Genomic DNA, 13,426 nt, shown 5'->3' with positions numbered 1-13,426 from the left:
AAACAAAAAAAAAAAATTGACATATGTAGGTTTGGGTAAAAGTCATACCCTTTAAGTTATAATTGGCAAGGTAAGAACTTGCAGGATGAAAAATAACTCAACTCTGGCAATAATCATCAAAGAAAGATGGAGATAGAGAAAACCTTCTATTTTCACCAAATGTTAAGATTTACCACTATACTCATGTTATCCAATTAAGGAAATTGAAGACTTAATTAACAAATTCTAACTATTAAACTATACTGGCAAAAGTTGTAACTATTGAACTATACTGACAAAAATTCTAACTATTGAACTACTGACAAAACTTCTAATTATTAAATTGTACTGACAAAAATTTTCTTATAGGAGAACTAAAACTAATTGTAAGTTCCATAAGAATAACAAAAATATGCAACTAAAATCCACCTAAAAGTCTCAAACCCCACCTTTAATTATTTGCATGGAAACCGTACATTAAAATTATCCTTATCTGCAAATTGAATTGCATTACTAAGCAAGAAAAATCAAGAACAACTTGCTTAGAAAGAGAGAGAGAGATAGAGAGAGAGAAAAGGGAGGTGGTACTACAACTTGAATTCCTGCAGGGTACAATTAAAATACCCTACAAACTCTTACCGTTTTAAAATGGATCAGTCAGAAAGTCTGTTAGTGGAAGATGGTTAAATTTTTGAATGAATGCTACAGGAAAAAGGAGAAATGATTTGATAATTGAATTAAATTGACATTAAAAATAATTAAGGTTGGAGAATTAATGAGAAGGTGAAGGATGAGGAAGATGAAGGATGGGGAATATGAAGTACATGAGAGTAATAGATGGGAGTATGAGACACTTGTAAAGTTACAGATTTGTTAGATTTAATACAAGTGTCATCTTAGGAAGATTGGTTATCTTTTTTAAATACTACTAGGTATAGATTTGTCAAAATTTTCAAAATATGCCCTATTTTTTTTTAATAATTCTCAATTTACCGTTCATGTTATCAATAAAATCGTTTTAATATTTTATATGATTCAGCGTTACATCGCCAACTGAATTAGTGATTTAGGCCCTATTTAGTTCACCTTATTTCAGGACCTTATTACTTATTTCAGATTTAATCAGATCAGATCATACCAGACCAGATCAGATCAGATCAGAAAAAATAAGTTCAGATCAGACCAGACCAGACCAGACCAGACCAGACCAGATCAGATCAGATCAGACCAGATCATATCATATCAGACCAGACCAGATTATTATTATTATTATTATTATTATTATTATTATTATTATTATTATTATTATTATTATTATTATTATTATTATTATTATTATAAATCAAATGCTAACAAAGTCAAATATTTTACAAATAATTAGTGGGAAGCCGAGATACAATCTGGGGCCCCACTCCCCTGGCTATGCAAAGCCTATCCTAGTGAAAATATGAGCAGCAGCACGAGCCCCAATGTCCTGCGTCCTAGAAAACTTCTGAATCCGCTTCAGCAACGCAACAACATCCTTATCCAGCTCCCCCAAAGAATTAGAGCTTGTATATGTTATTATTATTATTATTACTAGATTTTAGCCCGTGCGATGCACGGTTTTTATTAAATTGTTACGTTAAAATAAAACTCCTATATATATATCAACTGCTATATTTATATTAGATTATATTGGTTTTTTTATTTTTGATTGAATTTCATTTTAGATTTATTTTTTAACTATTATAGTGTTTGATTTTGGATGAAAATGTATATAAGAAATATTAATAATTATATTAATTAATACAAATATCTACGTGGCACTTAATTATTTGTCTATGTTGCATTCGACTTTTTAATTCAAAAATAATTTTGAAGTCCTATTTTTCATTGGCCGAAACCATTAGATTTCCTACGTGGCGCCCTAATATTGGATTAATGTTTGATTTTGGATTGAATTTTATTTTAGATTAGTGTTTGATTTTGGATGAATTTTATTTTAGATTTATTTTTTAATTATTAGAGCGTTTGATTTTGGATGGAATTGTATATATTAGTAATTAATTAATTAATTTAAATATCTACGTGGCACCTAATTAATTATCTACGTGGCACTCGATTTTTTTAATTCAAAAATAAATTAGAAATCTTATTTTTCATTGGCTGAAACCATTAGTAATCCTAGGTGGCGCTCTAATAGTTCAGCAAATATGCCTCCTTTATATATATATATATATATATATATATATATATATATATATATATATATATATTAGATTATTATTATAATAATAATAATAATTATTATTATTAATTTATTATTTTTATTATTTTATTATTATTATTATTTTATTATTATTATTATTATTGGTATATGTTTATATCATTGTTATTATATTTAATATTTTATTAATATTATTGTTTTAATAAAAAATAATGTTGTTGTCGGTGCAATTAAAATCTATTGTTTAAGGCATAAAAAAACATTAACAAAACATTCAAATTCATCATGTCCAAATTAAAACCATTAAGTTTAGATCAGAAACGATATGATCAGGTCATTTCCATATCAGAACTGATTTTTATAGATCAGAACCATTATATATCCAGACCAGAATTGATAGGATCAAATAATATCCAAATCATAATTGATATGTACAGATCATGTTCAAATCTGCAAAGATCTTGTCTACATCAGAACCGATCCTTACATAACCAATATGTTCGTATCAAAATCGATTTGTACAGATCATGTCCAGATCAGAATCGATATGTCCAAATTATAACTGGTCTAGATATCGACTCCAACAAAATTTTTAATTAACTCCAACAAAATGAAAATTCTTCCATAATTTGTCATTCATGAATTATGAGGAACGCGAGCAATATACCAAGAACACCTACATTGCAAGAAAACACTAGAGTCGTAGGTATACTTGGGGGCTAGCATGAAAATGCCCAAATTCAACAAGAATCAACATACTTGCGAAAATTAACATGCGCAAACTAATTAACATGTTATGAGGAACATTTCCAACTATCTAATTGAAGGAAAGGGGCACAAAATCAAAAACCCCCAAATCAATTTCATGCATAAAAATACTTGACAAAAATACTGAAATTGACAAAAAAGCTCAAAATTACTGAAAATTACTTACATTGGGAAGATTAGGAAGTGATTTGGAGTAGAATTCGTAAAGAAAAAGTGAAGAAACGAGTAAGAAATCAGTTGAAAGAGATGAGGAGCTTGAGCGAAAATGGTGGAAATGGGAAAGGAAGGAGACGGTCCGCGAATTTAAAGACGCGTCTCCCCTTCGCGTTTTCAACGCCCAGCTCTGGGCGTTAGAAATTCTCGCGCCCAGAGCTGGGCGCTGAAAATGCTTCCCAGACAGCGAATATTCGCTGTCGGGCACGCGCAATCCCCTATTTTTTGTAAAATATCTGTTATCTTGATATTTCTTTCCCAAGAACGGTATTTTGCAATATCGTTAAAAATATACACGGTGTGGACCCACTTATAGGACACACCTGATCAGGAACTATTGCGGCCCACCAACAGGTTGTAATCACAAAAGCCCTTCTACATAGGCAAAATAAGAAATTCAAAATGGGCTCGCCCACCCTCAGCGGGCGGGGTCTGCGTCACTAGCCGCGCAGGTCCTCAGTTTTCGAAAAATAGAATCTTCAAAAAACAAAATGAAACAGGCTCGCCATCTTCAGCCGGCGGGGTCTACGGCGCAAACCACGTAGGTCCTTATTTAAAAAAAAAAAAACACAAAACAAATTTCAAAATAGATTCGTCCACTTCTATCGGACGGGGTGCCCACCCTTAGCGGACAGGCTCGCCATCTTTAGCCGGCGGGGTCTACGTCACAAGCCGCGTAGGTCCTTATTTCCAAATTTCAAAAACAAGATTCGTCCACTTTTTCGGACGGGGTGTCCACCCTTAGCGGGCAGGCTCGCCATATTTAGCCGGCGGGGTTTACGTCACAAGTCACGTAGGTCCTTAGTCGCTGCAGCGATAACTTTTTCTGGTTTTCCTTTTTCCAAAAATTAAAAGGATTGGTTTTCCGTTTTTTCCAAAAAAAGAGCGATGTGCTGGATTTTCCTTCGTTTTACGTCCCATAAAAACAAGGGGGTTTTCTCGTTTAATTAGCCCTGAAAATGAGAATCTTTAAAAACATTTTTACCTCGTGGTTGGGCTTGGCCAGGCCCAATTACACTTTATAGTTTTGATTTCGAAAACATCTGTAGCTACTCCCAACGACAAAGTGAGGGAGTTTCTACGCACCTTTAGATCCTTTCAATGACAAAGTGAGGAAGTTTCTATACTATCAGTTGACAAATCCCAATGACACGTGAGGGATATGTCGACATTTCAAAGTGATGACCCTTAAGTCAAATGTTATCACTCGGGGGCTCGTGAGACCCTCGCAAAACAGGTCACATACACCATGGCTTGTGTGACGCACTCCGTCTAATACTTTGACCATCGTCTTACTCCAAGACTCAGTCAAAGTGGGGGCTAACTGTAGACACCTACTTTTGTCCCCATTCCCGAAAGGGAAGGTTCGATGATGAAAATATAAATCTCCACTTGACACAAAATAACGAATCTCAATTCCCCTTTTCATTTCACCCGAAACCTGCTATTTATGGAAACCTGCTAAAAATAGTAACTACCGTAAAGAGTAGCTTCTAAAAGTGGCAAGTCATAAAAGATAGAAACCTGTCAGAATTAGGTGTTGCACTCCAACGTAAATCCTAAATGAGATAGAAAATTGCGAGAATCCTATTCCTAATATGATTCGGAAATAAGAGTTACGTATTAATTAAAATCCTAACGAGCCTAGAGTTCGTAACGGGCCCAGACGCATTCCGTCATGAAATTGATACGCACTAAAAAACTCGATTAAGTCTCAAACACTACGGATTTCAGAAATCCGAATCTTACTAAGAAAACAGCCCAGTCCCTATTTTCAACGCCTGGCTCTGGGCGCCGAAATCTTCGGCGCCCAGGCCCCGGCGCTGAAAATACCTAGGTACGTGTTTTTTCCTAATTCTTTGTGGATTAGAACTCTGCAATTCTATCTTTCCACGAACTCTTCCCTATAAATACAGTCCCAAATTCGACGTGAAAGGAACACACACACATTTCATATTCTGAGTATTGACTCCAACCCTTAGCCTAAGCCTCACGCTGCGAAATTGTTCACGCGTTCTGTCGCAATCGATCCATAAATCGAACAGAACGTATCCTGTCCCGTAATTTGAGATTCGTTAAATAAAAAGGAGAAATAGCAAAGTCAAAGTGGTTAGTTTTCTGAGAACCGTGACGCGCCTCTCAAGGGTGCGTCGTAATGTGTCCCTTTTCGATGATTTAATTGCTTTCCTCGCCCTTTTTATGAACTGTTAAACTAACTAAATCTGATTGTTCTATCACGCCTAACAAATATAATATTTTTGGGAAATTGGATTATCATGCTAGGTCCCTTAATGCTATTTAAATCAGATAATCACGATCGATCTAGTATTATATGTTGCATATTGCTAAAATCAACTCAGATTAGTTTAATAGTTAACGTATGTCCCTTCAATTATTTATGCTGAGCTAGTAAGGATATCCTGCCTCTGGAGTTATCGAAGAGCGAGTACTCCTCTCGGTAGTTACAGTCCCCCGAATCCTCAATCTCTACCTTGCGGGTGTATGTTGAGAGATCCCCACACCAGGGATCACAAGGGAACCTACGGCCGTCGTGGTCAAACATAATTGCACTCCCTTTATGTCATGATAACCGGGTTTTGTCAGTTTTTCTCATTGTCGTTAAAAACTGAATGGCGACTCCTACATTACTAGTCAATTGGGTGTATACTCACAGGAAATCCAATTACACTTGATTGAATAAAAAGAATCGTCACACCCACGAGGGACGAGGTCACGCATTAGCCTCGTGCTTTTTCGACCCCCTCACAGTGGCGACTCCACTGGGGATAGTGAAGGAAATACTCGTGCTTGTAGGTAATCAAAATAGCCGAAGGGTGAAACGATCCTACCCCGCGTTTATTTCCCCATCAAGTTGGGACGACCTGAAAATCAGCATATTAATGTGAACGGGCAGAACCGCATAACGAATCTCGGCTCCTCAGGAGTTGGGACTAAGGATACCTTTTTCCGCCAATAGGGGGGTGCATACGCCGCGCATGTTGCCCACTCGGTACTTGTGCAGGTAGTTCACCTATCCCGAACCCAATCGCTCACTCATTATGTCCCTCTTGCCTGCATGCCCCCTTGGCTTGCACTTGCGGGTTGGCCTCTTGAGCGAAATTCGTCTTTTGAAGACACTACCTCGACCGGGGCATGTGTTGGATCTACGATAGAAGCGGTACCAAGCCAGGCGCAGATAACTACCCATAGAAGCTTATCATAAACTACATGACATGTTATTATCGCCTCATGATGAATGTTAGTTATGTGTAGCGAAATATGTGATTGTGTGTGACAAACTATCCTAGAAAACCAACGACCTTAAAAGTTGCCCAAACATTCATAAACTAATTTGCCAGAGAGTTATACCGAAATACGTGTTCCGCAAACCCGAATGATCGCCACAAAAATAAGCGACGCTCGGAATGGCCTGTAACGAATCCCACAAACGCTGCAACGCGTAAAGGACGTTATTAGGCAAGCATGCAAATCGAAGTCGCATAAACAAAAAAATATACGCAAACAGAAATCGAGCACCAGTCAGGGACGCATTTTCAGCGCCCCTGGCTGGGCGCCAGAATTTCTCACGCCCGACGCTGGGTGCTGAAGTTGCTGCTTGGCCTTCTGGTCAGGCGCAGCAGCCTCGGTTCCCGCGCAAAAGGAAAATACGTAGCACAAAAAATGTTCGTAAAAAGAATTGCTACGAGGCGTAAGAAAAGCACTCGATTTCAAAAGCGACTCGTGAAAAAAAAAAAAAATAACTCTTTATGTCGTTGTTAGGCCTCCTACGACGAAAATGCTCGGCACTAAAAGTAGACCGTGCAAATAATTATGAATTTCACACGGGCAAAGATTTTCGAAAATATAAAGAGTTCAAAGTGCACACGTAGCGGTCCAAATATACTAGTCCGACTTAAGGGTAGTCATAGAATGTCTAAAAAAACGACTCACGAAACAAACTAATGTGTCTCCTACTCCACAACAATAATGCAGGGCCCCTGAATACCTGCCCGTGATAGCCATCAAGGAACGCGATGGAAGAAGCATATCCCGAACATCTATACCTAGAGGTCGCACAAACCCAAGAGATGCATGCTCTGGGACACGACCCTTTACGTTCTCAAAGGCCACTCGCCCCAAAGAATCGTGCTATGCCAAAAACGCTCCCCAACTCACATGCTTTCGGGCTATTGTTTGGGTTAGAAAAGAAAAGAGCGAAGAATGAAACAGAAATTATGGCATTAGCTCTTCAAGATGAAGTGTTCGATCCTACTAAATTGATCGCTCCATCGCCCTCAAAAGATGACCAAATCCAACGAGGGTGGCGCAAGACTTTCAAATGGACTAATGCTCGTGGGATGAAGTTCAAGATATCTGCGGGAGAGGGTCCGATGTACGAAGAATTAGAGTCTGAATCCGAGTCTGACTCCGAGTCCGAACCTAGCAAAATTGTAACCCCTCCCAAAAATAGTTTAGACCCGGAAACCTCTACTCCGGGAGATCTTTTTGATGTAATGCTTCATGACTTTAATAAGATAAACAAAACTTTTGAGTATGTGCCGCTTAAAAATCCGAGTAATAATGCAGAATGTCTCGCCACTAATGAGCACGAAAAAGAGCCAGAAGAGGAATGCACCGAACTAATAAAAGCTGTAAGTGAACAAGAACTCAAAACTCCTATAATTGAGGACACAGAATCGGTAAATATTGGAACAGAAGAAAATCCTAAAATCATTAAAATTGGCCTCACCTTAACTCCCACTGAAAAGGCCGATCTAATCTCCACTTTGCGGGAATTCGAGGGTGTCTTTGCTTGGTCCTACAAAGACATGCCAGGAATAGATCGAGAAATCGCTGAGCATAAAATTCCGCTGGATCCCAAAATGACGCCAGTAAAACAAAAGTTACGGCGGCTCAAACCAGAGATAGACTTGAAAATAAAAGAAGAAGTCACTAAACAATTAGACGCCGGCTTTATAAAAGTCTCCAACTACCCAGAATGGGTGGCCAATATTGTCCCCGTAGCTAAAAAAGATGGACGAGTGCGAATGTGCGTAGACTTTCGAGACCTCAACAAAGCCAGTCCCAAAGATGACTTCCCCCTACCTCACATTGACATACTAGTAGACAACACCGCAGAACACGCGCTCCTCTCCTTTATGGACGGGTACGCCGGATATAACCAAATACTCATGGCAGAAGAAGACATGGAAAAAACAACTTTCATTACCCCTTGGGGTACGTATTGTTACACTGTAATGCCTTTTGGTTTGAAAAACGCGGGGGCCACCTATCAAAGAACAGCCACCACGTTACTCCATGACATGATACACAAAGAAATCGAGGTCTATGTAGACGACATGATCGTCAAATCTAAAGACCGGCACGGTCACCTCCCGGCACTTTGAAAAGTTCTTCACCCGAATCTTGAAATATAACATGAGACTAAATCCACAAAAATGTGTGTTCGGGGTAACCTCTGGAAAATTGCTAGGATATGTTGTTAGTACACGAGGAATCGAGATTGACCCATCCAAGATCAAAGCCATTACCGAAATGCCCCCACCAAAAACTGGAAAACAGATAAGGGGCTTCCTAGGAAAGCTGCAATACATTAGTAGGTTCATTTCCAAGCTTACTATGACTTGTGAGCCAATATTCAAAAAATTAAGAAAATAAGAAAAAGTCGAATGGGATGAACAATGCCAAACTGCCTTCGATAAAATCAAAGAATATCTAAGCAAACCACCCGTCCTCTCCCCGCCTTTGCCTGGAATCCCTTTACACCTATACCTAACCATCACGGATACTGCAGCGGGAGCTATGCTCTCACAGTGTGTACATGGATCCGAGCGAGCCATTTACTACTTGAGCAAGAAGTTCATACAGTACGAGACGAGATACACAGAACTTGAGAAAACCTGCCTCGCCCTCGTCTGGGCATCCAAAAAACTCAGACATTACCTATTGGCCCACACTGTTCATATAGTGTCACAACTAGACCCCTTAAAATACATGTTCGAAAAGCCCGCCCTAAATGGTCGCCTGTCCAGGTCGCTAGTCATGCTCTCAGAATTCGACCTAAAATTCATGCCAGAAAAAACAATCAAAGGAAGAGCGGTAGCCGAATTCCTGGCCGAGCATGCCACGAATGAGGAAACCACGGAAGCTTACCTCCTCCCTGACGAGGAACTTCTGATGATACGAGACGACTATTGGACACTATACTTCGATGGCGCGTCCAACCAGAAAGGATGCGGCGTCGGAGTTCTCCTAGTCAGTCCCGAAGGGGCCCATATACCAATTTCCGTCAAACTTGACTTCGAGGCCACAAACAACGCCGCCGAATACGAGGCCTGCATAGTTGGGCTAGAGGCCGCAGTTAGCCTCGGAGTCAAACATCTACAAGTCTTCGGGGATTCTTCCCTAATAATCAACCATATATCCAAAAGATGGAAGGTCCGAAGCACTAGTCTCTCAAAATATCAAGCTCACTTAGACCAAATAGTCGAGCAATTTGAAAAAATCGAGTATACGTACTTACCAAGAGACGACAACCAATTCGCGGATGCACTAGCGAAGCTAGCTTCAATGCTCAACATCCCAAATGAATGGGACGGGATGACCCTTCGGGTCGAGCGAAGGAAAGAGCCGGCTTATTGCTGTGCCATAGACTCCGAACCTGAAAACACCGAAGAAGAACCATGGTATACGGACATCCTTCGTTACAAAATAAGTGGGGAATTCCCCCCAAACACCTCCCCGCGAGCACAAAAGGCCTTACGCCTCCTCGCTTCACAATATAGCATAATTATGGGAGAACTGTACAAGTACACGCCGAATAAAATCAAGTTACTTTGTGTCCACCAAAACCAAGCCCAAAGACTAATGGAAGAATACCATAACGGCGTGTGCGGACCCCATATGAACGGAAAAATGCTATCCCGAAAAATATCCCGCTCAGGGTACTATTGGACCACTATGGAAACCGATTGCCATCACTTTGTAAAAACTTGCCCAAAATGCCAAATCTTCAGTAACCTTAACCATTTGCCTCCCTCAGAACTATACACCTTCACTTCTCCATGGCCCTTTTCCACCTGGGGTATAGATATAATCGACAAGGTAACACCAACAGGCGTAGGGGGACACGAGTACGTTTTAGTCGCAATTGATTACTTCACTAAATGGGTAGAGGCAGTCTCCTATGCAAAATTAACGGCCAAACATGTCGCTCGATTCCTAGAAAAGAACATATTCTGTCGATACGGGGTACCACATGAAATCATAAGTGACCAAGGTTCCCACTTTAGGGCCGAAGTCCAAGACCTGCTCGAAAAATATCATGTCAAACACCATAAATCCTCTCCCTACAGGCCGCAAATGAACGGCGCGGTAGAGACGGCCAACAAAAATATTAAAGTCATAATCGAAAAAATGGCCGAAAATTATAAGGAGTGGCCCAACAAATTACACTTCGCATTATGGGGCTATCGAACCTCAATCCGCACCTCCATTGGAGTAACACCCTACTCCTTGGTATACGGAATGGAAGCAGTTCAACCGATCGAGTTGGAAATTCCCTCCCTCCGGATCGTCCTAGAAAGCAAGCTACCCGAGGCTGATTGGGTTCAAGCTAGGTACGACGAGCTCGTCCTTTTAGACGAACGGAGGTTGAGAGCTTTACATCACGTGCAAGTGTATCAAAAGCGCATCGCAAGGCAATTCAACAAAAGAGTCAAACCTCGAAATATCAAAGAAGGCGATTTTGTATTAAAAGAAGTCCGCGCACCTACTACGGACCCTCGAGGAAAATTCCGGCCTAACTGGACAGGACCATATTGTGTAAAGACCATCCTACCTGGCGGAGCATTCCAACTAGCTGACATAGATGGAGCGGAATTCGCTAACCTCACGAACTTAGATCAATTGAAAAAGTACTATATTTAATAAAATCCAGTCCGGAGTTAAGGCATCTAATAAAACACGTTAAGACTCATAAGCAAGCATTATGTACATTACTCTAAGCAAACGGCATAAAACTCGATAAAGTAGGAAAAGCGAAGGACAAAACTTCAACGCCCAGGACTGGGCGCTGTTATTTTTCACGCCCAGGCCTGGGCGCCGGTATTTCTTTCGCCCTTGAACGGGCGTCATTCTCTCTTGCCACCTATCCTCCTGATTCTGCAAGTGTTCGTACTCCTTTTTCGAACCATCAAAAGAACCACGAACACTTGGGGGGGAAGCAGACGTGTAATGAACACCCTTTCAAAAAAAATTGAAAGAGCTAGAACTACGCGCGACCTGATTCTGACAAGATACGTAGGCAATCCTTATCAAGGATTCGGTCCAATAAAAATTTAAAAAATAATAAAGTCATGCAACACATCAAGAAGAAAAGATATTGCAAAGGGCACTATACCCTAACCCATGCACGGGCAAGACCAAATAGAATGAAAAACAAAGCCACAAGAATTTTCAGGAACAAGCCCAACAAAGGAGTATGGCACGAGTCGGCAAAAAAACGAAAAATAGTGAACATGCATATGTAATACCCCAAGTAGTCGGTTAGTCTAAAAATATGTGTGCACTCTTGTATGAACTCATTATTTTTACGGAATTCTTTCTCTTTTCAAAATTCGTCGTTGGTTTAGAAAGCTAATATTACTATAATATGTTAAGGCAAAGCCCACGGAAGGCTCAAAACATTCTTGCACCAAAAAAAAATCGCAAAAAATATATATACATGCGGAATACAAGAATGAATATATACAAAACAGGAGGTAAGCCTAAGACTCGTCATCGGCTCCATGTCTCCAAGCCTCACCGGTCCATCCACTCCACTCCCCGTGGTATGAGGGCCCCCAGCCAGAATCACCCCAAAAATGAGGCTGTGACTGCAACTCGGGGCTAGGCTCTCGGGCCACCGACACGGAACGTCGCCTACGCTCCGGCTCGGACCTCTCCCCGGAAGAACTCACCCCCGCGTCGGAACGGCGATGCCGTAGGGGCGAGTGCCGTGCCCTCTCTCTCTCACGGCCGTGTCCCCCGCCCGAGGGACCCGCGTCGTCGGCCCCGCCTCGTCCAGCACCCGTCTACAAGAAAAGACAAAAAGAGGGTGAGTAACAGAAAGCCAAACAAAAGGTACAGATCAAAAGAAAAAAAGAGGGCACATTACCCGAGTAGAGTGGGGGCTCCTACAAGAAAGTGCCGATCGGGCCCGAACCAACGCGGACTTCAACCGGTTGATCACCCCCACCATCGCATTGGCCGTACGGGCCGGAACCTGAAACAAGAATGTTAGTAACAAAAGAAAAAAAGAAAGATATAAGAAGAGTGCACAAATAAAAGGTGCATACCGCCTGTACTCCCTCAGGGAGCGGAGCATGGAAAACCTGGTCTTCCGGGAAAGTCTCCACAATCTCGGATCCACTCTCTCCGGTATATGAGATCCGAGCATCGGGAAGCACCCATCCCCCCAACGAAGGGTCAGGACACTCCTGCACGAAACACAGTAGACATAAACACATGGGCACGAGCATGAAAACACTAAAATCAATACGAAAAGAGAGGGCAACTTACAGCGCCAGGCTCCGGGAGACGAAGAGAATCCTGGATAAACTGATGATAGCTAGCTCCCTCTATCACCAACTCCGTCGCCGGCACGCCAGTCCTCGAGTGGACCCTCCACGACTCGCCTATCGAGCGAGTAGACAGCATGGTCGCAGGCGGAGGCCTAGGCACCGAAAAAGCCCCGACCGTCTGCATACGTACCCGCTCTCCCAGGTACCAGACAGGGTCCCGGCGGCCAACGAACAAGACCCGCATCTGGCTCAGGGAATAACTATCCATGACCGAAGCATGAGTACCCCTAAAAGAGAGCCATGGGGTCCAAACCACCTGTTTTTGTACAAACACAGTCAGATCTCGCACATAGAAAATAAAAAGAATGACGAAATACGAGATAGAGGATAAGATTCTGTACATGCTCAGGGTTCCCGTCCCGAATAAGATCCCACACGGTATCGGGCGGTGGACGCACTGTCAGCTTCTTCTTCCAACCCCAACGGCGACCGGCAGGGAACTCCAAAGGCCTCTGCCCCTTTCGGGGAGCCAGCCAAGGTAAGTGCTCAAAGGCCCACAGCTGCAAAAAGAAAAGACAATAAAACATCAAAAAAAAGAGGCCCGGTAAAAGGGAGAAAACAAAAGAAAGTCTAGGCACATACCTCGATCAAACGCGGCACTCCCGCTAATGTA

At 41.5% G+C, this 13,426-nt stretch overlaps 1 protein-coding gene across 1 annotated transcript; it reads right to left on the bottom strand.

Moving 5' to 3' along the window:
- Nucleotides 1–468: 468 nt before the first annotated feature.
- On the bottom strand, nucleotides 469–13,021 carry LOC130467607 (uncharacterized). Its single transcript, XM_056836162.1, has 4 exons — nucleotides 12,752–13,021; nucleotides 12,529–12,669; nucleotides 12,400–12,455; nucleotides 469–472 (listed from the first exon to the last, which is right to left on the bottom strand). Exons 1-4 carry the CDS (start codon nucleotides 13,019–13,021, stop codon nucleotides 469–471), a joined length of 471 nt encoding a protein of 156 aa, XP_056692140.1.
- Between the last annotated feature and the right edge of the window lie 405 nt (nucleotides 13,022–13,426).

The sequence above is a fragment of the Spinacia oleracea genome, chromosome 2, assembly GCF_020520425.1.
Source record: "Spinacia oleracea cultivar Varoflay chromosome 2, BTI_SOV_V1, whole genome shotgun sequence".
NCBI classification, from domain to species: domain Eukaryota; kingdom Viridiplantae; phylum Streptophyta; class Magnoliopsida; order Caryophyllales; family Amaranthaceae; genus Spinacia; species Spinacia oleracea.
This window is presented reverse-complemented; position numbering and strand designations above follow the sequence as displayed.